The 26,464-nt window shown below is 41.7% G+C and overlaps 1 protein-coding gene across 2 annotated transcripts in view; it reads left to right on the forward strand.

Moving 5' to 3' along the window:
• Prkn (parkin RBR E3 ubiquitin protein ligase) overlaps window positions 1-26,464 on the forward strand; it is a 1,199,352-nt gene that overhangs the window by 218,981 nt on the left and 953,907 nt on the right. For both annotated transcript variants that reach the window (XM_057763084.1, XM_057763085.1), the window contains exon 2: window positions 18,111-18,274. In XM_057763084.1, coding sequence (XP_057619067.1) covers window positions 18,111-18,274 — 164 coding nt within the window. The remainder of the gene's footprint in view (window positions 1-18,110; window positions 18,275-26,464) is intronic.

Here is a 26,464-nt window from a genome sequence, read left to right on the forward strand (position 1 = left end):
GAAAACACTTTATGTTATAATTTAAAATTCAAATGAGTTAAAGAAGAAATCTTGGAACTGGTTATCTATAAAACAGAATCAAGGAACTATAACAGATATATTTGAAAACTTTAACCAGCAGAGTGTCTTCCTGGCATATCCCCTTTTGAGTCTTGAGTAAAGATCATAGGTCACCTTAGTTGGAAATGTGCCCTGTAAGAATCAAGGATATACTTCATTGAAGTATGAGCCTGCAACTCAGGAGCACAAATGAATGCACTTGACACCATTACTCGGCGGAAACGTCTGGACTCTTCCTCATGAGAACCAGTGTACAGAACAGCCACAGCTGTGACTCCTACTTAATCGGAAAATAGTAACAACCCAAATGTCTGTTGGGTAATAAGTGGATAAAGTGGAATATTATTCTTTCATAAATAGCAATGGAACAGATTCATGTCATAATGTACATAGACCTTGAAAACTTGAAGCTAAGTAAGAGAGAAACGTGGTGTAGAGGTTGTTGTTGGTTATTTTATTACTCTTTATTCTTTTGGGGGCTCCACCCAGCTCCCAAATAATTACACAGAGGCTTATTCTTACTTATAAATGCCTAGCCTTAGCTTGACTTGTTTTGCCAGCTTTTTTTTTTTTTTTTTTTTTTTTTTTTTTTACATTATTCCATCTGTCTTTTGCCTCTGGGCTTTTACCTTTCTCTGTTTCTTTATCTTTCCTTCTTATTCTGTGTCTGACTGTGCAGTTGGATAGCTGGCCCCTGATGTCCTCCTCTCCTTCTCTTTTCTTGCTCCTCTATCTCCTTCTCCCCGATTTCTCCTCCTATTTATTCTCTCTGCCTTGCTATTGGCCATTCACCTCTTTATTAGACAAATAGGCAAAGCAACACAGCTTTACAGAATTAAACAAATGTAGTATAAAAGAATGCAATATATCTTTGCATCATTAAACAAATGCTCCACAGCATAAACAAATGTAACACATCTTAAATTAATATTTCATAACAAAAGGTCATGTATTCCATGATTCCTTTTATATGACATGCACAGACTCGACAAATCCATTGAGATATAAAATTGATAAATGATTGTGAGGGGCTAAGAGGGGGAAGGATATGAAATGATCTGAGGAATGGCAGTTTTGGGGATGGTAAAACATTTGGGACTAATCAATGATGACAGCTACCTTTTTGAATACAGTGGAATGGCTTGATTCTGCACTATGGACTGATGAAGCTAGCGGTGTTTATGGGGCTTTGTGTCACTAAAATGAAACCCAACTTTATGTTTCTGAACAAAAACTCAGAGTTCTGCGGGTTAATAGTATGAGTTCACATTGACAGTATAATGAAAAACATAATAAAATTTCTAGAAGTGTCCTTTAAAGGCAAACACAGAATCACTATTATGTCATATGAACCTGTGATAAGAACTGAAACCTGCTGAAGCTTAAAGTCTGTCTTGCAAGTTAATGATAATGTTCCCCTAATGAAAGAGCATCCTGTGAGCAGTTCCAGAGCACAGCTGATATGTTTAGAAGTGTCAAACACGGAGTGGTCGAGAGATAAGCCAGTTCACTTCTTAGAGCACATGAAAATTTGAGCCTAAATGCTCTGACCACCCACTAGCTTTCCTTTGCTATATTTATTAAAGTGATACCTTTGATGACAGGCTAACCCGCAGGGAAACTGGTGATAAAATCATCTTTGGAGAAGTTAGGGGATTCTTGGGTGAGCAGCCTGTCAGTAGGGCTGAGAGGATGAATGAGGCTCTGTCACACAGACTGAAAGCCACTGCCTGCTCCTCCCCGAGCTGATCATTTGGAAAAGGGAAGGGCTAGTAGGTGGGGGAGGGCAAGGGAAGGAGCAGTCACTACAAATGGATTTTGAATGAAATAAGACATGACTTTGAACGTTACTCTGCTATGTATGAAAGTGCTGTGCTATTTAGGGAAGTCATATCAGATTTCATTGTTTTCTTCAAAATGAAAACAAAACCATGATAAATGGTTTTAAAGCTTGGGAAAGCGATAAACAGGTAGCTTGCTCTTCAGACGTGCCCTATTTAGTGTTTACGGTGTGCAGTGGCAGATCCCTGCCTGAGATGCACTCCATTCATATGGCATCTCAGGTGTGCGAACAATGTTGTCCTCTCCTGCTCCGCATCCGCAGCTTTTCAGAGTGAGAGGGAAACAGTGCTCACACTCTTCCAAAGTGGCACAGGATTGTTAGAACCTTCTCCGTGGAACACGCTTCTTGAGAAAACAAACATTTTACAGCTTAAATAAGGTATTATATCCTTATTTCGAAAAGGACATAACAAAAAAATTTTTTTTGATTGAAAGAAAGACTTGTATTTGATTTCTGCCCAGTGTTCATTTTTATCTTATTTTTACAGTGTGTTTTATGAGAGTCAAAAGCTAGAACAAAAGCATCTCGGTTTGAAAATGAGATGCTGAACTCAGAGATAGTGTCAGGAGCCCCCCACTTACCTTCCAAACCCACCACGCCTCACACAGACTGGCAGAAGGTGAAGACAGCAGATCAGGAGAGAAGGCAGTTGATAGCTATGGCAATAGCCATGTTGCCGCCATCCTCCCAGCCCCAGTTCCATGTTAAAGGGTCCGGCAGCAGCTGCACACAGAGTGCCTGGTGTTGAAAAAGAAGACACAAGCTCAAGGAAGCTGGATCTTTTCAAACGCTGTCTCTTTTCCAAGGAAGTTTTCTGCACAAACATCCTCTAGAAAACAGTCTAACTTGAGGCACCAAGGTGTAGAAAGTCTAGGAACCTACAGAGAATGGTCTCTCAGGAGCAAGATTTGAGTTCTGCTTCTTACTGTGCAATATTACTATTAAAAGAATTTAATGGACTATTTTTTTGCTTTGAACACTCATCAATGTTTCTCTTATGCTTTCCCAACATGGAAACATTTAAAGTAAGTTAGTTAGGAAGGTAGGTTTTTTTGTTGTTGTTTTGGTTTGGTTTGTTTTGTTTTTCAAGACACGGTTTCTCTGTAGCTTTGGAACCTGTCCTGGAACTAGCTCTTATAGACCAGGTTGACTTTGAACTCACAGAGATCCGCTTGCCTCTGCCTCTGGAGTGCTGGGATTAAAGACGTGTGCCACCACCACGCGACTAGGAAGGTAGTCTTAGTTTGAGAATGGAGGGAACTGCATTCAAGGGCCTAAGTGACTTATACAGATTCGTGCCGAGACTTTGTGTCATGCCAGGTACTGAGGTGTTCAGGAAGAGTTGTAAATATCCTGTCCTAAAGCAAGTGCTTGTTTCACCCTACACGTGACCATTTGTGTGGTAGCCCTAACATCATCTTGTAGGCTATTATACATTTATTCACCTTACTAGTAAATAAAGTGTTTACTTATCAAAACTCTGTTGTGAGTACAGTTGGGCCCATAAAGTAATTTTGGTAAGGGGCAAGACACCTAACTCTATTATTTCTGAGTGTACTGCTTATATTTAAAGCTTATATTGGAGGCATAAATTCTCTCTCTCTCTCTCTCTCTCTCTCTCTCTCTCTCTCTCTCTCTCATACACACACACACACACACACACAGAGAGAGAGAGAGAGAGAGATTGACATCAAGCTTGAGTTGAAAAGTGGCTAGTGTTCCTAAGTATCAGTTCACATGATTGAGCTAGAGCTGTCATGAGATGCCGTGCACACACACATGAGATGCCGTGCACACACATGAGATGACATGCACATCTACATGTCTGACATCCAAATGAGTCAGTAGTCACGTTTGTGACGTAGCTGCTGGCTTCATAATCTTAATCTGCCTGAATATTATTCTTTTTAGAAAATGGACATGTAGAAATTTCTGGATTTCCCTTTTGCCTACACAAACCCACAGTTCTCATCTTACAGGCAATAAGAGATTGTTCTGAAGCATCTGAGTGACAGCACCCTGGAACAGGGTTTAGGTTACTTCTGATTCCACATCCCAGTGTGCAAGCAGTTTCACTAAGTTTTGTTGTTTTACATAACAAAGACTCATGAATCAAGGCAAGTTTAAAATACATTGGAGGGTCTACCAGAAAGGCAGGTACAACAAGGTGGAGGAGGGGCTTTTCTGTAGGCTTGAGATGCTATCTGATGACTTTCTTAGCACTTGAGTTGGTAGAAGTCTGTTGATAGATCCCAAAAGGCTTTTTATCTATTAGTCACAGAATGTTCGTGCAAACACAGAGGTGCTTGTTCAGGAGGGCTAGAGCTAGCCCAGGATAAGGTGACTAGCCCCTGGACCAGTAGGATTCCAGCTTCCCCAAAGCTCTGCTGTTCTATCACTCAGCCAATCTCTGCAGACACAGCTAGTTTTCAGTAATTCTCATTCACATTTCCAACATGTGTGATGGCCAGGATACTGTTTGTTAACACATTGCTTTAGTACTGAAATCTTCCCATGGGAGAGAAAGCTCAGCCGTAACAGCTTCAAGGAACACTAAGTTCACTTCAGACCAACTGACTTTTTGCTTGCTGATAGAAACTACTTCGTGTTTAAAGATATGTAGTGGTTTCTAAGAGCACAATTAGTAAAGTAGACAGCAGTCTGTGGCAGTAAAAATGGAGGTCCCCGGGCACCTCTGCCATGTTTTTTCTCTATCAGTCCTAAGTAGGTTTATGGATGTTTGGACTTCATCTGTCCACTATGCCTTTTCTTTCTCAGACTCTTTCTGTGTTGTGCATGTACTTGAATATAGCTCTCATCTCATTCTTGTACCGTTTTCAAATTCCATCTTAACATCGCTGTCCCCAGGCTAGGTTATGCATTCAGTGACATCAGTTTCTATCACTGTGGCTAACAGTTATTTATTTGGTAAATATTTATTGGTGACTTAATGCATTATAGTGTCACCAGTAATTCTGTCTGAATCTTATTCATACTTATTTCAGAGCATATGAACATTAGAACAGTGTAAATAATTTGAAATATTTTATTTTGCTATTAAATGTTGAACTATGTGTTTCTGCTTTTCATACCATTAACACCCTTCTTGGTTCTTAGAGCAGTTTGAGGTGTTGCAACTCTGAGATATTTAACAGCAAATCTTTGCCAGGCATAAAAGCCAACACAGAGGCATAAAGATGACATTTCCAGGTTGTGCGAGTCTTCCAGATGCAGGCTTCTGTGACAGGTAGAGCGGCAGTTCAAATGAAGGGCGCGGCACTCTTATGCTTCATTACGAAACAGTGGTGCATGTTCTGTGGTTCTGGACAACCTTCAGCCTCTTAAGATGACGGGGTTCACCATTGTTCAGTACCCCAGCTTTCAGCTACCAGCACAGCTAATTCAGACGTCGTTCTTGTTTTCAAACAGTCTCCTATGCAGTGGTCTGGCTTCACACTCACTGTGTAGCCAGGCCGTTCTTGAACTTGGGACTCTCTTGCTCCCCTCAGGGTACTGAGAATACAGGTGTGAAGGCACACATCCAGACTATTTCATTACCCAGAAAGGACATGTCTGCCCTTTATCAGAAGCTTACTTCTCCCAGTGTCTTCCTTTGTCCATGCAATAAATGGACTTCTTCCTAAGGCTCGCACTCTCGTGGTTTTTGCCTGCAGGTTTGCCTGTTCTGGACATTTAACACGAATGGCACAGTACCAGAGATTTACTTCTCTGCCCTGTTTCTTTTATTGTGCATAATGTTCCTAAGGTTCATCGAGGTGCTGGTATGAGTCAGTGATTTACCTTCTAAAGGCCAACAACATACACGGTGTGTTTGTATCGCATGCAAGTCTTCATCCGCTTGCCAGTGATGGGCTTTGAGTAGTTCACGAATCCTAAGAAGCATTCTGGAAACACATTCACATATTTATTTTTAACATAAAGTTAGTTTTAGTTTCTTGTGAATAGAGAGCAAAGATTGGAATTACTGGGGCAGACAGTAGTTCTGCAGCTAATTATTTGAAGAAGTATCCAGCTACACTGCTCCGAAGTTAGAGATTATGTTTGCACAAAGTTTTGTATTTGCATTTTAAGAATAAATTTATAAGCCTTCCTTTTTACTGTGTAACTCATCATTTGGTTATCCATTAATTGTGACTTTTGCTGAGTTGAAGTAGAGTCTGTTAATTTGTTTTTATAGTAACAGCAGTACTGTCATCGAAGGGTGCCTGCCTGTACCCACGCTGTTCCACCCGTGTTCTGGGGTTGATTCACGTAGTGCTGTCTTCAGACTCTAACTTTATAAATCCTGAATTCATAAGTTGATAATTTATATTGACTCACAGTGGCATTTATTTCCTCTTATTTTATTCAATAAAAGTATTTCATTAGAAATGTTTAAAATTACACAGAAAATTTATTTGTAGCTAATAAATAAATTGCTACCATGACTACCATAAAAGAAAAAGAGAACAAAATTTGCACCAATTGCTTTCATAATTGGTGAGCTATCCAGTGTTCAAGAGGGAAAGATACACACTGGGGCGATTTACCCATGGAATATGCTCACATAGTACTGGGTTTTCCTTGTGATACTCATGTCTCAGGAGCTATTTTTCTTGACTATTACAAACATTTTGTTAATACAAGTGAAATTTCAAAAGTGCTTAAAATTTTTCATTATAAAAATAAGGAGGAATAAATTTACCTATGAAAAATATTTTACCTATAGTTAAAACAAAACTTACTACAGCATGGTCTCCAGGGTCTGTTGATGCATTAGTAACTGAATACTTAGTCTTGCCAATTGATGCTTACAGTCAGGTTTGTTGTTTCTTTATTTATATTGATTAGTTCCGTGGTAAATTTAGCCTCTGCTCATATTAGGCAGTAATTATCAAACTCTTCTGCTATATATACCATAAATGTAGCAGAGCCATGTACTTCTTTGACCATTTTTAATTACGATAAGAATGAATAGGCTTACAGGATATGGTATTGCCATAAAATGTTAAAATGTGTTTAGTGAGATTCGCAAGTGTGGTGATGTGTTCGTCACTGCTATTCTTTTAGTAATTCATGGACAGGCCATTTGTAATCATCTAAAATGGTCTATTTCTTGTTGGTTACCTCTGTTTCTGTTGCACTTGCCTTTGAGACTGTGCACTACAGTTACTCTATTTGTCAAGGCTTCCATAGTTTCCAGCTTGTCCATTTCTAGCCCTAAAGTCAGTACTCAAAATGAAAGTGGCTTGGCAAAGGAGACACATTCTGAGTCTGTCAATCTGACAGTCAGACTTTTGGAACAATGGATCCCAAAGAAGTCTCCTGCTGGGAGAAGGAAAAGGTGCCAATCAGAGAGGGGCCTTGTGTCCCAGAAGAGATGCCACAGGGTCCTACAGGATGAAATGGAATCCCAAGATAATGATGGGATAATGATGGGTCAGTGGTGGCCAGAACCACACCTTGAATGACTGCTTGGATAAGTAAATCCTTGGCCCTTTATTTAAACATTGATCTCACTTTAGGGCCTGAAAGAGATTTGAGGGTTCTGATGGATCTCTTTGTCCCTCATCCCAGTGTGGCCATATTGCATATATCTCCTTTTCTGCTTTTTAATATATTTGCCCTTTTTATAGAGGATGGGTGGCCAGACCTGACTGGGAACACAAGTTGTAACCCCCCAGGTTTGATAACAAAAGCACTTCCACTTCTGCCCATGTCAGATTCAACTCCCCTCTCACTGTAGAACTAAGGATACAGGCCGGCATCCCACCAACTGGCTTTATGTGGTTCCAGGAACCCACATGCAGGTGTTCATACTTGCTTGGCATTTCTTTTATCCCCTGAGCCATCTCCCGGGACCTAATTTGTAAGATGGGTCTGTATACAGGTATCTGTTACCTCCTGATGTAATGAAATGAGCTCACATAATACTGTTTTTCCATTTGGTTTCTGTAGTTGTTGTGAGTACATGTTAATAAGTTTATAGGGATTAAATATGGAAATATATTTTACTATATCATTATCATCTCATTCTTTAAATGTATAAAACTTATAACAACAAAAAATTTAGTAATTCTTCATTATAAATATGCCAGTTGTCTATCATTCAATTTCTAACCAAATTGAATACAGCTTTAATTTTGTTGAAAATAATTATAAACCATTTATTTTTAAAACACTGATAGAAATCATTCACTTGTTCATTTCTGGAAAGGGTATCAAATAGATCTCAGAAAGATTAGAATTAATTTAGTTTGCATGCTAGTCTATTATTTAGAAGCATTTAATTAAATCTGATACATTTAGAAAATGTTGGAAAATAGAAATGCCATACTTCAGCACACTTTGCCCATGGAATACTTACTAATTTTTTTTATCTTACTTTAAATATTTTTGTCAAAATCTTGGCACTATATATTTAACTGAAGAAATTTATAGAAAATGATTTCCTTTTGACATGATTAGTACAGCTAGTTGCTTTTAAATTGCCCTACCAGCCAGTATTAATTTGCCATAAAAATTATCTGAATACCTGTTTTGTGGTGTTTGAAATGTTATTCCACAATGGTCATAATATCAATGAGTGAGTGGTTTGGTGTATGGGTAGAGGATGGAGGTGTACAGGGTGGAAGATGGAAGGCAGGGAATGGAGGATGGAAGATGTGCGGATGTACGGGTGGTGGGTGGAGAAGAGGTGCAGATGAATGGGTGGTGGGTGGAGAAGATGTGCGGATGAATGGGTGGTGGGTGGAGAAGATGTGCAGATGAATGGATGATGGGTGGAGAAGATGTGCAGATGAATGGATGATGGGTGGGAACATGGAGGGTGAATGACAGAAGATAGAGGTTGGAGGATAGAGAAGAAAAGGTGGATGAATGGGGACTAGAAGGTGGAGGGAAAGCAGACAGACTGGGTAAGGAAAGGGACTTTGACAGGGGTTTGCTTCCTGGATGGAATACATAATTCCTCATTAGTATTATAATCAATAGTCTTAGTTCTGTTTTTCTGGACTCTGTCTGAAGATGCTGCCCTTCTTTGGTAATTCCCGGGGGTAGAAGAGCTGAGATAGTGGGCATCACCATCATTGTTTCCTTGTACATGAATTCATAATAACCCAGACTGAATGGCATAAAGTACTCTGAGATGAGAAAAATAAACCCCTCTTAATACCAGCCTCAACCCTACTGTGAAACTAAAGGAGTCTGCCGTAGGTTATTGGGCTTCTCAGTAACCAACAATATAAATTATTTTCTTAGTCAGCCTGCAGTGGTGTACTAGAGATCTCTGAGAGACCAGTCTCTGAACATATCAACCATGAACATGTTTTCAGGCATACTGGATTTATGGGAGGGAATGTGAGCACCTAGAGGTGGGTAACCTACTTTCTCTCCTTTGTCTTCTTAGGCCAGGGCATACAGTTCAGTATGATTGTTATCCTCACAAAAGCAAGAGATGCAGAGCCCCGGGATGCCTGTTTTAGCTCTCCTTGTAAATAGTAGGCAAGCCCCTCTTCCTCTTTATTCATCTTGTAGGTCGGAATAGTAAATGTTGTCCCAATTATCTCTCAATGCGCTTGTGAAGATTAACCAAGATAATGTCTACACAAGCCCATTGAAAACAGAGAGCTGTGTCTGAGCAGAAGATACCACTATCAGGACCTGAGATCAATTACTGAGTCCTCTGCAGCAGGAAAGGCCTCTCTCTGGCGAAGAAAAGGCTGCAGATTTCAGTTATCCAAACGTTAGTATTGCGCATTTGACATGGTAAACACAGTTACTCTTATGACTTATGTTGGCCTTCAAGTAAAAGCACATGACTACTGAAATTTGCCACAGGCCAGGCAGGACTTTACTTCCTTTGTAGTAATTTCTTCAATTATCACAACCACTGTATGACGTATTTACTATTATCCCATTTGACCAAGGGACAGTAATTGTGAGCTCTGGTTGCAGAAGTGAAAAAGGAGGGGCAGAGCTAGACTTCAAGCCCAGGCATCTGTTCCTGAGGCCAGGATCTCAGCCACAACCCACACCTTTTGTTAGAAAGACTTGAAATTGCATTCCCTGACTTTTGTTCTTCTCTCTTATGATGTAAATTCTAACCAGATATTAAGAAAGAAAATGGAAAAAATCCTTCAAGAAATGAGGAGAATTAAAGATTGAGGCAAGGGAAGAAGGGAGGTCCATGGAAAGTCAGGGGGACATAAAGACATGAAATTGTGTCAGGGCCATGGTGAAATTCTTAGGGGTTACTCCTTCCTGAGACACTGGGTCTCTTCCCTACCCAAGGGTTTCCAATTCCCCATCTTGCTGTCTGTCTCCAGCCTGCGGAGAGTGTGAAGAGACATATATATATATATATATATATATATATATATATATATATATATATATATATATATATATATATATATATATAATATATATATATATATATGGCCACGTGAGGTACAAAGCGCTTCTAGCAGAGCCATGGCGGGTAGGGTGGGGTACAGTTTACAAGCTCTCCTGTTGCCAAGCGGTGAGAGCACATGTGGGGTCATTTGCTGTTACCTCATCAATCCCTCATGTCTCATCTTCTGGGCTCCCACTCGTTCCAGTCTCCTGTGTTCCTCCTCTTCACAGACATTTGGTTATTCGATTCTCCCAACACGTTTTTGTCCCGAGTGTTACAGTTTTACTCCATCAATCCCTGTTGGCTTCTGTGTTATACCCATTGGTCCCGGGTATCTGTTCTTACTTTCTGTTTTACTTCATTGGGGACGGCCACAGAAACTGTTTCAGTGTGTCTATTAAAAGACAGATTGCTTTTGTCTTTCTAGTAAAAAGTGAGGGCCCTGTTGGGGTTCCTTCAGCTGCCTGCCTTCCCTCTTGAGAACACACCCTACTTTTCTGACTCTTTGAACTGCTCTGTAATTTTGCGCTTGCTCACAGATGTGGCTGTGATATGTGGGAACTCTGTCCTCTTCCCCTGCGACCGTTGTTTCTTTCATTTGCAGGGGAAATACTTCGATTATACTTAAATGAAAAAAATGTTTTTATTGACTAGAACTGGTGGTACCAGCCTACGTGTTCTGTTTTATTTTAAATGCCTTTTATTTGAGAATACTTTAAGCTTTACAGAAAAAGAAAAGCAGAGATAAGAGAGAGTAAGGAGTTGTGATATATGTCACACCTAGGTTCGAGTTTTATTAAAACATTTTAAATTATCATTATTACTTCATTTTATGTACATGGATGTTTTGCCTGGATGTCTGTCTGTATCCCATGTGCATACTTGGAACCCGTCCCATGGAGGCCAGAAAGGGCCTCAGATCCCCTGGAGGTGGAGTTACAGACTTTGTGAGCTGCTCTGTGCGTGCTGGGAATTGAACCTTGGTCTACTATTAAAGTAGCTATTGCTCTTAACCACTGAGCCATCTCTTCAGCTCTTGGTTCCAGTGTTTATTAATAACTTAATTGCTATCAGGAATGTGTTGTTTGTACATTTTTACTAACTGAAGTTCTGCCTTCATTGGTATTTCCTCAGCTTTTACCTCTGAGTGTGTATCTCCCCAGAATAACACACTGGACTTAGTTACTTGTCTCCTATGAGTCTCCTCCGGGTGTTCTTCCTGCTCTGGAGACCTTGATTGTTGCAGAGCATTTTCACAATGCTGATCAGCTGGGTTTTGCCTGACATTCTTCTTAGACTGGGGCAATAGAATTTCAGGTGGGAGACCACAGCAGAAAAAGGCTGTTCTCATTGCCCCCATTCCTGCTGCCCTCTTCTCCTTGCCAAGGGAGTGTTTGTCAGGCTCCCCCACTGAGGAGGACCTCAGGTTCTCTGCACACAGGAGCTCACTGTGTATGTGTTCAAGGCCATGGCTTGCGCTTTGCCCCTTGGGTCAGTTGTCTGACTGAACTGTTTTGAGGCTATCCTATACCTTCACACTTGAGGGCTAGCCACAAGTTGGGTGGTCAGAATTTGTGTATTCTGTTTCTTTTCCCTCAGGAAAAAAGCACAGCCTCTTGCTTCTCTTAGCCCATCACTGTGGCTTTGCAACCTTGTATCTGCTGCCCAGCATGGCACAGATTGTTCCTGGCTCTGACTAAAAGCTGTGGTGTTATACATGGCCAGAGATGACCTCGCAGACACAGTCTGTGGCCAACTAAAAGTTTTTATTCCTGCTGGCTGAGACCACACTCAGGTATTCAGGTTGCAAGTGTAGTCCTGAGCGAGTGTCCAGAGCACAGGGTTTTTGAAGACAAAAACTGCATCCTAGCTGGGACATCTTGAGTTCCTAAAATAGAGTTTGCTAATTTTCCATGGATTCTCCTTCGAGGAGATCAAATTCTAGTTAAACCTGAAATGGCCCCAGGAAGAATACAAAATGGAGGAACTTCTGCATTCTCTTGGCCTGTCACGAATAGAGTAATAAATTTGGTAACTCACTTATCGAAGTTTCTAAAATAGTGTATGTAAATGTGCATGGATAAAGCATATAACTGTAAATATGCATGTAGAGTTTCCTTTATAATTATTTCTTATGACTAGAGCTTGGTGCCAAGCCTAGGAATGGTTTACTGGGACCGTAGAGGTTGCCAGAGGCTGACCATGAGGGCTTTGTGACCAGAAGAAGGATGGAATCTGCAAGGGAAAGTCAGCAGAGGGGAGTCGTTTGTTTTGATTTGCAGTCCATAAAGAACATTTTCTGTCTGGCCAGTGGGAACTAAATCAGAGAGGGAAAACACGGATGCAGAGACGTGAATGAGGTGACTTTTCAGCCTTCTAGAAGGTGATGGCACCTTGGAATGTGTCAAAATTAATGAAGAATATGAGAGCTTAAAAGTGAAAGATACGTTATAGATGCAATTAATAAAATACAGCAACCAATCAAAGATAATGGCAATAATGGAAGCTGGAACCATATTCAAAATAGAGGACAGCATTCATTTTATTGTACCTTGGGTGTTGACCAAACATCTTTGACCTAGAATATGAAATTTCTCCAGGGAGATGGCAAGTCTGAAACAAAGATGTTGGGTCTTTAGTTACAGCCCTGATTTGATGAGGCCCTGGGCAATGTACACATACTAAACAAAAGGTCCCCCAACTTCATGAGATTTCCAAAAACCGGCAGATACAAGAAAGGAAGAGAAATTAGAAAATGAAATTACAAAAGTCTGCCCTATGCTACAGGGAAATACTAGGAAGACATAGCAGATGCCAAGGGGAAAAAAAGTATTGTAAATATTAGAACAGATTATATGGGATGTTTCTGCAGGGTGTATATGACTCAAAGAAAGTGATGATGGATTGAAAATACTAAGGGCATTGCTTTGCCACAGTCTTCCACGATGGATTTATGCATACACACACACACACACACACACACACACACACACACACACGCCTATATATATTCAAATGGAAGTAATTGTCAATAAATTTCCCCATTCAGAAAAATAGGGTAGAAAGGGGAATGTGGACATGTGTATTTTGTTTGGTCATTTTCTGGTTGAAAACAGGAGTTGCTGGGCTTAGATACAGTTCTTGAAGGAGGGGAAGGAAAGCCTCACCTGGGGACAGCTGGAATTACATGCCAGGGCAGTCTTCAACTGCTGGAGCAGAACTTGCTCTTGGTTTTTACTGGGTGTAGTTAGAGCCAAAGTCCTTCTGAAGCATTCTCTCTCTGGAAGCCACCTTTTGTCCTGGTGGACACATGGACACGTCGAGCCTATTTATATGCTGATGGTTGGGGCTTGTTTGATTTTGTTGGCTAAAACGCTCAGGTCTCAAGTGATTCTTAATATCCTCAAAAGTTCTTCACCAGATTTTGACAGCCTGCATTTCCTGTCGATTGGTCTCACATCACCAGTATCTAGGGAAATGGAAGACAGGTGCTGATTGATTTGTACCCGTTCCTGAACCAATCCTATAAACAATGACAGAACTGAAATTACAGGGATTAGTTAGAATCCCTTCCTAGGAAGGCTGAGTCAGTGCCACCAGAATTTTACCATCCTCCTGCAGGGGTAGAATAATACCTGGGAGGCAGACAGAGTCAAGGAAGGGCACAACCACTCAAAACCCGGTGCCCTTCTCAGGCTGCACCAGTGAGTGAAACAGCCTTGACAGACTGACCATGTGGGCCCGCCTCCCAATGGTCCTCCCCTCCACTCCCATTACTTTCCCTATCCTCTAAGTTTTCTGCAGGCTAGTGAAAGATGACAGGCATTTTCCAGCTCCAAGATGGAGAATGGCAAGCATGAGACCCAGAGACCTTGTCTGAGAGAACGTGATCATGCATTTATGTCAGTGATGATCCACCTCACTGGTATCGTTGGTTGAAGGTGATATGACACTTGTCTCTGACACTGCACACTGTTCACTAAAGAAAAGAAAACAAACTGCAGGCTTTTAGTATATAATCAAATCTCAAAAAATGACGACTAGTCAAATTTCCCTTCTATCTTTTCTTAGAAGATTTGGGCCAATTGAGGTGATAAGACCCGAGGAAATGTGTCCACTTTGCTCGGTGTTTAGCTGAACACCATGCACTCTGCCCTAGTCCAGCACAGACGGCGAGTGTGGCTTTAAAATCAGCCCCAGCTCCTCTGGACAGCTCAAGTGAGGAACTGCTTTTGGAGCAAGTGCTCATCTGTCCCACGGGCTGTTTCTGAGGTGCAGTCGCAGTAAATCTGGACCGGGCCCTGGAGGTTGTACATAATCCCACTGGCAGACCCTTAGCATAACAGGCAGCCAGGAGCAGAGATGCCAGACAGCTTGTTCTAAATTATAAAGCTAGGAAGTCACTGGAAGTTGGATCACTGTTTGACTGGTTCTAAAGATAACCTCCTTTCTCTGAGGGGTCCAGAGGGGCCCCCTGCTGGAACTGGGGGGCTGTACAGATGGGATGTGGTACATTTCCACTTGGTTATTGACCTGTCCATTTTTAGATGTTCCTCAACAGCCACGCAAGCATTTTAGTTGGCTGAATTCTTACAATAGCTTTAGGTGATATTATTGTAAAATCAATTTGTATCATAAACTTACTATTCAAAAGTATCTATTTGTATATAATTTTCATAATTTATGCAGAGTGAACTACTTAAGACTATAGGACAATGAACACTTCATAAAACATGATTTGAATAGTTATACATGCTTTTGTTGTTTCACTTCCGCCTTTATTATTTCCCCTTCTCCCCCTTCTTTTCTTTATAAGTCCTGCTTTTGCAGTAGGATTTTCTTTGTTTGAATCTTTGGGAAAAACATCAGCATAGAGTCTCATGGGGATTTTAATATATTTCTACAGATATTCCCCAGCATCTTCCTTCTGCATCACCCCCATGGTATTGTCTTTATAAAAATCCTATTCATAGCAGTAGAAAAAACAGTAATTCTTAGAACTTGACCATGTCTTTGTTCCTTGTAGCCCCCTGTCCTGTAACTTAACCAATGGATTGTTGACTTTGAGTCTTGATCTGAGATGTTATGCATACATGACAGGCATCAATATATTTTTATTTCTTCACCTGTATTTTCAGTGATGCAGAATGAAATCACACACACAAAGAGACAGAGAAAAAGAGAGAGATGCCACATTTTCTTAATGGTATTTTTCATGGATTTCTTATTCTTCCAGTCCTTAGCTGTTCTAGATATTCAAGACATGCCAGGTCTTCCTCTCTTGTCTTCCATGCGCTCTCTTCTCTTTCTCACTGTTCTCACCCCTGTTGTCCCTCTTCTCACAACTTGACTCCTTCCCTGGAGCCCTTTGTCCTTTTTCTATCTTATCCTGTTTTCTTCTGTACAGGGAATACCAGCATTCTATTAGGAAGCGAGCTTTTACACTGCTGTTGACAGTCCTTTCTATCAGGAGAAAAGGTCCATGCTCTCTCCTCCGAGAATGTCCTGGACAGCTACTCTAAGAATGGGATGAGCTGCATAGTATTCTAATTTTATTACAAGAGGGCAGAACCAAAAGGACTCTGTCTACACAGGGGCACTCGCAGTCTGTAGTTATTACTGCTCTATTTACAATAACAAAGAACCAGAACCCGATTCGATGCCTGTCAGAAGACAAATGGGTAATGAAAGCATGGTTGATACACAGTGGAGGAAAAAGGAAACTTGCAGGAAAGTGGGTGGATTTGTAAAGTATTATATTAAGTGAGGTTCCCAAAACTCAGACAGAAACCACATAGTCTCCGTATGTAGATCCTAGCATATAATGTATACATTTGTGCATATAAATCAGTGTAAATGTGGAGAAAGCCTAAACTCTTAGAAAAGACAGCAAGTGAGGAAGACAGAGAACAATGGCACCATGAACTGTGAAAACAGAAAGGAGAACTGGGGAGTGAGGGAGAGGGTGCTCTACCAAGGCACACTTGTTAAAATAATAATGATGCTAGGGTCACAGGAGATGACTAAGAGAGAGCACACAATGTTACAAGGAGCTCACAGAGGTGACTACTCAGACAGCGTTTACAGACAACGGAAGACTTTATTCCAGCCAGCTGGGACTACACTCAGGTATTCGGGACCCAAGTGCAGCCCTGAACATTTCCACTGAGGGGCTTTTAAAGGCAGAAACCACCTCCTGGCAGCTGCAGGGGGAGGTGTTGTGCAAGCAATCAGTTTCACAGAAGCTATTATGCTAAGCATTTAGCTGGAGGGGAGGTTTGCACAAGTTGTGGTGTCTTGACCTCAGATTCCTAGACTAGAGTTGGGAAGTTTTCCATGGAATTCTCCATCAAGGAGGTCAAATTCTTCGTTAACCCTGAAATAGTCTCAGTGAGAGTACCAGATGGAGGAACCTCTGCACTGTTCTGTCCTGCTACACAAGGAGGGGTACTGGAGAACTGGAGATGGTCCCGAAAAATGTGTTGCCAACAGGGATTCCCCAGTGAGGGACAATACAGCATTTCTGGGTTGAGACAGAAGTTATTCCAGCTTGGCCAGCCATGGAATGTCCTTGTGCCTTTCCATCCAGGTGTCTGGACTGGAGCTTCGGTCACACACTCACATACAGTCTTCAGGTGACTGTATAAAAGGAGAAGAAAGATAACAAGAACTCAGTTTAGGAACCAGAGTCCCAGAACATATGTGACTTCTGGCCTTCATCCAGGACAGATCTATGGCAAGGAAAAGAATTAAGTCTCTAAAGTTGATTGGAAAGTTCCTATCTCTGTCTCACACCATTATTTAAAGTGTGTATGCTAGTTTTACTAAAGTTTTGAATTAAAAACAAAAGACTATATTATATGCAAGAATCTAGAAAGTATTTTTGTTTGTTTTGTTTTTCTCTTTCAGACAGAGACTCTCTATGTAGCTTAGGCTATCCTGGAACTTGCTATTTAGAGCAGGTTGGCCTAGAAATGCCTCTGCTTTGGAGTGTTGAGATTAAAGGCATCCACACCGCACCCAACATAAGGATCTAGAAAGTACTCAGTGAGAGCCTGACTTGGAGAAGTGAGAAGAGAGTAGATGGCGGGAAAAGGCAGGTGGATGTGAGGCATGCTGGGACGGTTTGACAAGGGAAGTAGGAAGACAGTGTGGGGAAGGCCGTGGGTTCTAGCCAGAGTCTAATGAAGAGAACTTTCCAACACCATAGATAAGTTACTTTAAGATCTCTCTAGAAATCCAGAGACCCATGAGCCAAAATCTTTACACAGGGCCCAAAGTCCTTACTTAGCACCTACAGCCATTTAACAGAGTCCAGAACTCCTTCACAGAGCCCCAGCCCTATGGCCCCAGCTCTCTTCACTTGTCTACAAGGTGGCTTCCATTTCCTCCATTTCTCTGTGGAACATCAACATGCTACCTTTGTTTTTTGTGCAGAGGGCCCTGGGCAGGAGGGAGCGTTTGTTCAGTCTGTTGGAGCAGAATATTCTATAAACTCATGGGGATCTTGAGATTCCAATCAAGCAGGTGTTCCACTTGAGTCCCTCTGTTTCGGAGGATGGATGTCAAAGGCACAGCGCAGTCTTGGTTTGCAGGTAATGACTGGTGTATGAATGGGAAGCATCTTGGGAAAACTTTTTTTTTTCTTTTTTTTCTGGCTACTGCTCTATAGTATAAAGTTCCCTGTTATAAATGAAAGAAAATATATGTTGTTCACTGGAGGGCAGGCGAGGGGCAAGCATTTCCAGAGACATTTCACTGGCCAGTAAGGGCTTAGAGTAATGTTCGTTTCTCTCTGCCTGTGTTTAGTGTTCGTCAGGTTCAACTCCAGCCATGGCTTCCCAGTGGAGGTGGATTCTGACACCAGCATCTTCCAGCTCAAGGAAGTGGTTGCTAAGCGACAGGGGGTTCCGGCTGACCAGCTGCGTGTGATTTTTGCTGGGAAGGAGCTTCGGAATGACCTGACAGTGCAGGTGAGTCTCCCTGGGTGGGTGGTTCCTGGGATGCAGCAGGTCCCATTGCCCATGCAGCTTCCGCTGCCAATCTGACGTTCATGCCCGGGATCTAATAGAATAAATAGTGCCTGGGGATTCCTTGAACTTTACTCCACACTGCTTCATTAATTCTGACCTTCTTAATTATGCATTAAAGCAGCAAGCAGGAAGGATTGGAGGACCAAGGCTGAGGGAGGTGAGAGAGGGAAAGAGAAGCGAGGAGCTAGGCTTAGTGAATAAATGTTTACTGACTGCGGGAGCAGCGAGGCACAATTTCTGGGTCTGTTCAATTTTTACCTTCCTTATTCCATTTGAATCTAAATGAAGAGGGGTTCAAATAAATTGTTCCCAATCAGGCTTCTCAGCCCATGGTCCGGTGAGGGATTTATAGCCCAACTGTGACCCCTGGAGGACAGTCACAGCTGCTGCTTGGAGTGCGGCACCAGATGTTGGCCCAGGGCCCCCTATGCAGAGTACTCGGAGAAGTCCATGAACAACATCAGAATCATACAGCAAAAGGCCATCTTTGTGTAGCCAAATGTAGGTGAAGTCACCCCTGGCCTCTTCCCCTGATACAGAACTGAGAAGACTGTAGGGATGTGGCTTCCTGGGTATCTGGCCCATGGAAACCCTTTCTTCTTGCATCTTGCATTTGGATCAGTGCATTTTGTAGGCATGTAAGGGACTGGCCAGGAGGTGATGAGCAGGCCCATCCGCTAGAGTAGGAGAACAGTGGTGGTGCTTTGGGAAGGTCAGCAGATATGAGCCCCACTTACTGCAGTGGTTAGAAGCAGGGCAAGCAAGTCCTCTCTGCCTGTGCACAGTGTGATTGTTCTCCTGCTCACAGCCAGGTGGGGATCAATGCTGTCAGGCCTCACACTACCCAGTCCAGCCAATTCTCTTTGGGCCAAGATATTTGCAGCTTTGTGAACCGCTTTTGGAATGTGGGTACACAAAGGAACTATAGAAATGCAAATCTCTTCCGCCATTCTCCTGCTCCCACTGCTGGCGGTGGGGCCGCCATTGTGTGGAAACTGCTGTGCTTCGCTTCCAGGCAATTTGTTTTCATAAGGGAAGTGCCTGTGCTAAAAACTGTTTTGATTTTTTTTTATTTCAGTCAACTAAAAAGCTTTTCGCTGTATCTGCCAACTTCTAAACCTAAGATTGTTTCCTTCACAAATAAATGGTTTTAAAACTGCTTCTTGAATCCAAGTGAAGTGTATTGTGAGGCCTTTTAGATTCTAAAGCTCACTTCCGTACCAGGTAGGGTAGCACGTGTAACAGTTAGCTGTTTCTTATTCAGGAAGACTAATTGTTGCAGAGGATTGATGCTATGAAAATCTATGTACTGATTCAAGAGTCTTATTTTGCTTAACGTTTTTGAATTTCCAGTGTTCAGGGCTTCTGGCAGGTGGGGGGAGGGCAGATTGGAATTGATGACAACACAGAGCTCAGTTTGCCTGCATGGAGTCTGTGCGTTACCTGGTTAGGGCTCTGAAACTAAATGCACACAGATCAAACTGTCTGGGGCCCCACATATGGTAAAATCCTAGCGATGCCACGCAGTTAAAATAGAATAGACATATGCTGTGCATAATTATTGCTGCATTGCAAGCAAAGACGAGCACTGTGTCATTTCAAAGATGCAGATGGGACACCTAACAGGAAGGCACCAGGAAACTGAGTCAAGGTAAGGATTCTCTAGATGGAAGGATAAGCACGTGACATGCTTGGGAGGCAAGACAGTCTTCATTCTTCCAGAACTTGGAGACTATACTAAAGACTGAGGAAAAGATGGAGTTTTCAGGGGCATTTGGCAGACTCTTGATGGACTTGGCACTGTGAGTTTATTCACAGAAAGTAAAGGGTTGCCATCAACAGGGTGAGTGTTCAGAGTGCTCAGTTTGTGAGGGGAGATACCTGTGGTGATGATTAACTAACCATTGGAGCCTTGGGCTGGACCAAAGGAACAGACTTTATACTCACAGATATTTGCCAGAGAGAAATGCTTTTGAAGCAACTGGAATCGATTCTATTGCCAAGGGGCAAGGATGAAGCAGTATGAATATTTTAATTTCAGCAGCAAGGGACAAAAACACCTCAGGAAGTACAATCCACCCAAGTGACACTTTTGAGGCTAACTTAAAATCTCTAAATTCTGAGGGCTAAGAAGGCAATGAAGAAAATTTCTGTTTTAAGGGCTGAGGTTATAGCTCAGTGACAAAGGCTGTCACACAAACACCAAGACCTGGGTTCAGAGATTCCAAGGGGAGATGAGACAATGACAGGCCAACTGGCCTAGCATACAACAGCAGACAGGACCCTGCCTCACATGGCAAGGGTGAGGACGTACATATGCGGTTGTTCGTTGATCTCACATGTATGCAAATACACACACTCACAGGGGAATCATACACACAGACACAATTATTTTCCTAACTTTCCTGATATAAGCGATGACGATTCAGTAAAGGTAGAGAAGTAGTAGGTAGTGTTTTAGATGAGAAGCACAAGGTTCAAAAGGGAAGGTTCTGGTAAGGCAATGCGGTACCAAGTGGTGTGGCAAGGATGCTCAGCTCAGCCTGTCCTGGAGAGGTCTGTGAGGAGAAGGGGCATCTGTCAGGATGGATGTGCTGGTCCCTGACTATGTGTAGCTGACTTCTGCCGAGATGTGAGGAGCGGGAACCAATTTCACACTCATTAAGACTATTTCTCTTAACAAAGCACACTAAGCGAATGCTTATTCTGTGTCTTTATCTTCATCTACCTCTAAAGTCACTAGAGTGCGTCTGGTTTTTAATGTAACAAATTAAGGCAAATTGATATTTATGTATACTATACTCATTTGGGGAATTTGGCTTCTTTTCTCAGATTGCTCATTTTAAAGACAGAAATAATAAGAGATCAAATCTTGCTGCAACTTTGTAAGAAAGCAGTGGTTTTGTTTGTATAAAGACCTTACACATACAAATACTGTACAGATGTATGCCGTTATTAACAGTGCTGCTATCCTGATTGCCATCTTTAGCAGTCATTTGAGAATTTAGATCATCTCAATGCCAGACTCCCATGAGAAATCACAATCAATACATGTAAAGTAGGTTAGAGAGGAGGCAATGGGAACAGCCTAAGTATCCAACTGTGCTGTATTGCATGTATGTGTGAACTATTCACATACTATTTCCCAGCATTAGCATTCTCTTTTGATTATATTCATTTTTTTGACTATAGAATTAATGCATATTAATTATAATAATATTTTTGGTCTTTTTGAGACAAAGTCTCTCTATTATGTAGCTCTGACTGTCCCAGGACTCACTGTGAAAACCAGGCCTCTATCTGCCTCTCTCGCACAGATCCCTGTGTGCTTCAGCCTCCCAAGTGTTGACATTACCCTGGCTTGGTAATAATAATTTTAAAGAAAGGGAACCATAAAAACAGACATCTATGACTCTGCATGTTTGTGATTTTAATTAATTAGTGTTTCTCTTTTTTAATGGTAGTAATCATATCTCTTACAATCCTCCAATGTTTTTATTTTCATTTTGTTTCTTTAATTCAAATTATTGTATATTTTGCTTGTATACCTGAGTATACTGAAAACTAAAAAAAAACCTTGATATTTATGGAATTTTTATTAAATTAGTTTAGTGATTTCAATTTTGAAATAATAGCAACCTATGTTCATACTAGAGCCTCTTTATAAAGACCTGGCACACTGCATGCTATGGGCATGTTTTCCTTTAAGTGGCAGTTGGTGGGACTTTAGTATTCTTTGATATTCATGCACAATTCTAGAATATGTTTGTGGCTATGTGGTCGTCATTATGCAATCATCCTTGTATGGTGTAAGCTGTAGAGTGAAGCGAGATATTCCATTGAGGGGAGCAGGTGAGTGCTGTGGATGAGGCTCTAGAAGCTTCCACAGGCGAGCGCTCACCACACATGCTGCTGTGCCAATGAGAAGGTAGGCAACACGAGGGGTACATGTGCTTGCTGAGCTTTTCTTCCAACTTCCATTTGCTTTCTTTTCATAATTTTTAGAGACCCAGTTTATGAAGAAATGTAGTATTTTGAGGAGGAAAAGAGGTTCTATTAAAATTATCCTAGGACAAAAGCTTATGTAGGGATTGTTCTTAGAAAATCGAGATTCTGGGCAGTGCACCTCAGGTTTTAGAGCCTCACTTTGCTCGAGGAAGAAAGTATTATGAGAAACTTCATCCCAGGAACTTTGGGAAATAATGGCTTACTGCAGCAGTATTGTGATAATTTTAACAATAAAAATGTAAGCAGGTTTGTCTTCCTAACTGGTGAAATAAGACTAATATATAACTTATATTACAACATTAAAAAAACCCATAGAATTCCAGTTCCTAGAGAACACAGCTACCAATCACAATGAGTTGCACTGTTAGGTGACCATGATATTGTCTTGGTAAGGCTTTTAAGAGCTTTAGAGATGTAAAGGAAAATAGGAAAGAAAAACACAATAAAAACAAAGCCAAGACATGTACACAAATCCCAGAGGATCCTCAAGCGTTCTGTTCCTGAGAAACTGGACAAGTGCTTTTCCGTGTACACCCTACCCCACACTGCAGCCCGAGAAGTCTGTATATTACATGCAATGCAACTGCAACAGCCTTCTGAAAGGTAGAGACAAGAACGCCACTGAACAAAGCCCTGCCAGACCCAGAGACCAGAGCAGGGGTGAGTCCCTGCTGCAGACCCAGAGAGACCAGTGCAGGGATGAGTTCTTACTTCAGTCCCAGAGACCAGAGCAGGGGTGAGTCCCTGCTGCAGACCCAGAGACCAGAGCAGGGGTGAGTCCCTGCTGCAGACCCAGAGACCAGAGCAGGGGTGAGTCCCTGCTGCAGACCCAGAGATAAGAGCAGGGGTGAATCCCTGCTGCAGACCCAGAGATAAGAGCAAAGGCAAGTTCTTGCTGGAGACCCAGAGACAAGAGCAGGGGTAAGTTTCTGCTGTAGACCCAGAGGCCAGAGAAGGGGTGAGTTCCTGTTGCAGACCCAGAGACAAGAGCAGGGGTGAGTCCTTGCTGCAGACCTAGAGACCAGAGCAGGGGTGAGTTCCTGTTGCAGACTGAGAGAGACAAGTATAGGGGTGAGTCCCTGCTGCAGACCTAGAGACGAGAGCAGAGGCAAGTTCCTGCTGCAGACCCAGAGTCAAGAGCAGGGATGAGTTTCTGCAGCAGACACATAGATAAGAGCAGGGCAAGTTCCTGGGATTTCCCTTTATCCTTATCCCATTATCACAGAACGGGGGCTGGTGAATTTGTCAACTCAGAAATGCCAATATGTATAGATGAGAAAAAAGAAAGCATCAATAATGTCCTGATCTTTGTCCAAAGGGCCGGGAAAGATGCCATCTGGTAGCACAGAAATCTAATGGAGCAGTTTGCTGCAGCCTAGCAGCACAGGGAGGCTAAGTGCTTAGGCAGAATCATTATGGTCTCACAGGTCTAAATACCCATGGTTAGTGTTCATTTACAGAACCTTGCTAAGGATTGCACCTAAATAAGAAGTAAATAGTTCTTGACCGTAGGGTACTCGGTTGAGCGTGTTTTCCAAATTCAATTGAGACGCTTGTACCACAATGTTAGGAAATAAATGAGCACTTCACATAACCATTGTTGTTTGTTTACAGAAAACATTCATTTAAAAATGCTCTTCTATTTATTGATAACATGCATTAAGGTAATAGAATTTAGGGACAAAATTATTTCATTTGTAAACTAAATTTAGTTTAAATTGTTCCACTTTCTCTATTGAATACAAGGCAACAAGAAGTGATATAAATTTGGTGTTGAATGCATTCCACCAGGAATTATTGTTTGTATATGAGAAAATTCTGCAAATGACAGTGTAAGTGTCTGATATAATGCATTTCTCCTGTGATCGTATAACAGAACGAAGCCAGGTTAAATGCCATTTTATCCAGAGAGCAACCAGACAGTGATTTCTCTGTACACATCAAGCTTACAGTTGTGTAAACCAAAACTGTTACTCTAGGGTCTGTGCAGGAATCTTTCCTGCTAGGGGGATAGATTGCTAGCCTCATTGAACCTGAGCCCACCTGAATTCCAGCTGATGCTGTAGGAGCCAATTGGTGCCGCTCAGTGGCGGAGTCCAGAGTGATAGAGCCGATCTGTGCACAGCAGGTGCTGGCTTCAGGAATACCCTGACCTCTTCAGTTGGTGTCTAGGTGATCGTACGGTTTGTGCCAGTAACGTGGAAGCTATAGATCACATACCTCATTGCATAGTTCAGACCCACAGTAATCTTATTTTCTTCTGAAAGAAAGTCTCGACCTTTCTTTTCCATTGTTGACATGTAAAACATCTTTAAGAACTGCCACAGATACGCAATTACTTGGAAAAGAAATGTAAGAGTTGAGATTCTTTTAGCTTCTAAGTGGCTGAAAATCCCGTCTATGACTTTACCAGACTCGTGTTTTCATTGTCCACAAGGAGCTCAAATCCAAACGCTGTTGACACTTGAGGAAGACAAGCTTGTGGAGCTCTGAAAACTCCACGCAGGACGCCTGTGTTAGTGATGTAATGGCACGAGGGTCCCGCAGGAAGCCTGTCGAAGGAAGGGAATCACAGCCAGGACTGTCCACGGCGTCCTAGTGTTAGACACCCTGACCCATTGCCTCTGTTGTTCTGCAGTGCACTCAGACCCTCACCCTATTGTCCCGGTATTGTTAGAGATTTTGTTTGGTACAGTCCTGATTAAGAGGGAAATGAAAGAAGCAAGAGTTTGTGCCTAGGCCTCCAGTATTATTATGAACCAGAAGGTTCTTGACTCAGATTCTGCCTTTTCCTTCTTTCTTTTTACCAGGAAATATTAGCAGGCCAAATAATATCAGAAAAGAACAAAAATGTGTCTATGAGAAAGCTCTCTGAAAGTTCACGATGTCATTCTGTTAATGGTCTTGAGTGACAGCTTTAGATTGTTGATTAACAGTATTTACTCTAAATTTTATTTTCTTTCCTTGTAAGTTAGGTGTCCATAAAACAGAATTCAGTGGGGGAGTTTTGCTCAGCTGTCTGAATGTACTGCGTTCACCCATTTTGTTTTATTAAGTATTGTGTTTAATGTTGGTAGGAGTACAATCTCCATACATTATTTAGCAGGAGAAACTCAATTAACAAAAATCAACATTAGATAAATGACTGTTGCCATGGCAACTTCTTTAAGGCCTGAAGGATGTGCTGAGTATTTTCCTGGGCCATGTACTAAAACAGGACTGAGAGACTCATTCAAATGAAAGAAAACCATGGTGGATTCCTGATGTGCTGTGAAAAATCCATCTGTAGATAACTCTTAAAAGCCTAAGTATGCCACCCTGTTACATGTTCACATTTTCCCCCAGACATGCTTGTTTAGGGACGTGGCTATTGGGAAAAAGCTCCGGCCTTTACAGGTATATTGGAAGTTCATCTCACTGTGGGGTTTTTTTTCCATCGAAAGCTTTCTATCATTGATCCTGGCTGGTTTGCCTTCTCAGTCTAACTATGGCCCAGAGTGCTACTCTTGAAATTAATAAAACATTCTGACGTGAGGGAGAAGTGAGGACAGCAAGGACCAGTGGAGTTTGTGTTTCGGAAACCCTCAGACTCAGTTTCAAGTGTGCGCCGTTTGAAAGCTCAGCACAGGCTTCGCTGAGGCTGTTCTTCATTCATTTTTACATCCAAGTGTTTTAAAGGGAATTGGATGCTTGTTTATATTCCATCTATGCATAATTCATCAAACATTGCTCTGACGAAGAGAAAATAAAAACAAAACCTTCCTAAGATATTTCCGTCGTCATTTGGACACTAACAACTCTGTACACGACTAGGGGAGGTATACTCAGCCCCCATGGTTTACAGTTCATGATCCAGCAACATTGGTATGTGTGCAATTCTCACAAAAACCTACATACCTTATATATACATTTTTTTCTTTGTCAAGTTTGATGATGTCATCCAACCTACACATATTGCAGTATATAACACAGAAGTTAAAACTTCTAGAATGTGGTGTACTGGATGAAATCATTTAGTTAGAGTTCTGCTAGACTTCCTAATACTCTTATAATGAGGTAGATATGAATCACTCATGAGTCAGACTGTCTGGTATGGGCAGACATTAGAATTCTTCAGTCTTC

Source organism: Chionomys nivalis, chromosome 2 (genome assembly GCF_950005125.1).
Source record: "Chionomys nivalis chromosome 2, mChiNiv1.1, whole genome shotgun sequence".
In the NCBI taxonomy this organism is placed as follows: domain Eukaryota; kingdom Metazoa; phylum Chordata; class Mammalia; order Rodentia; family Cricetidae; genus Chionomys; species Chionomys nivalis.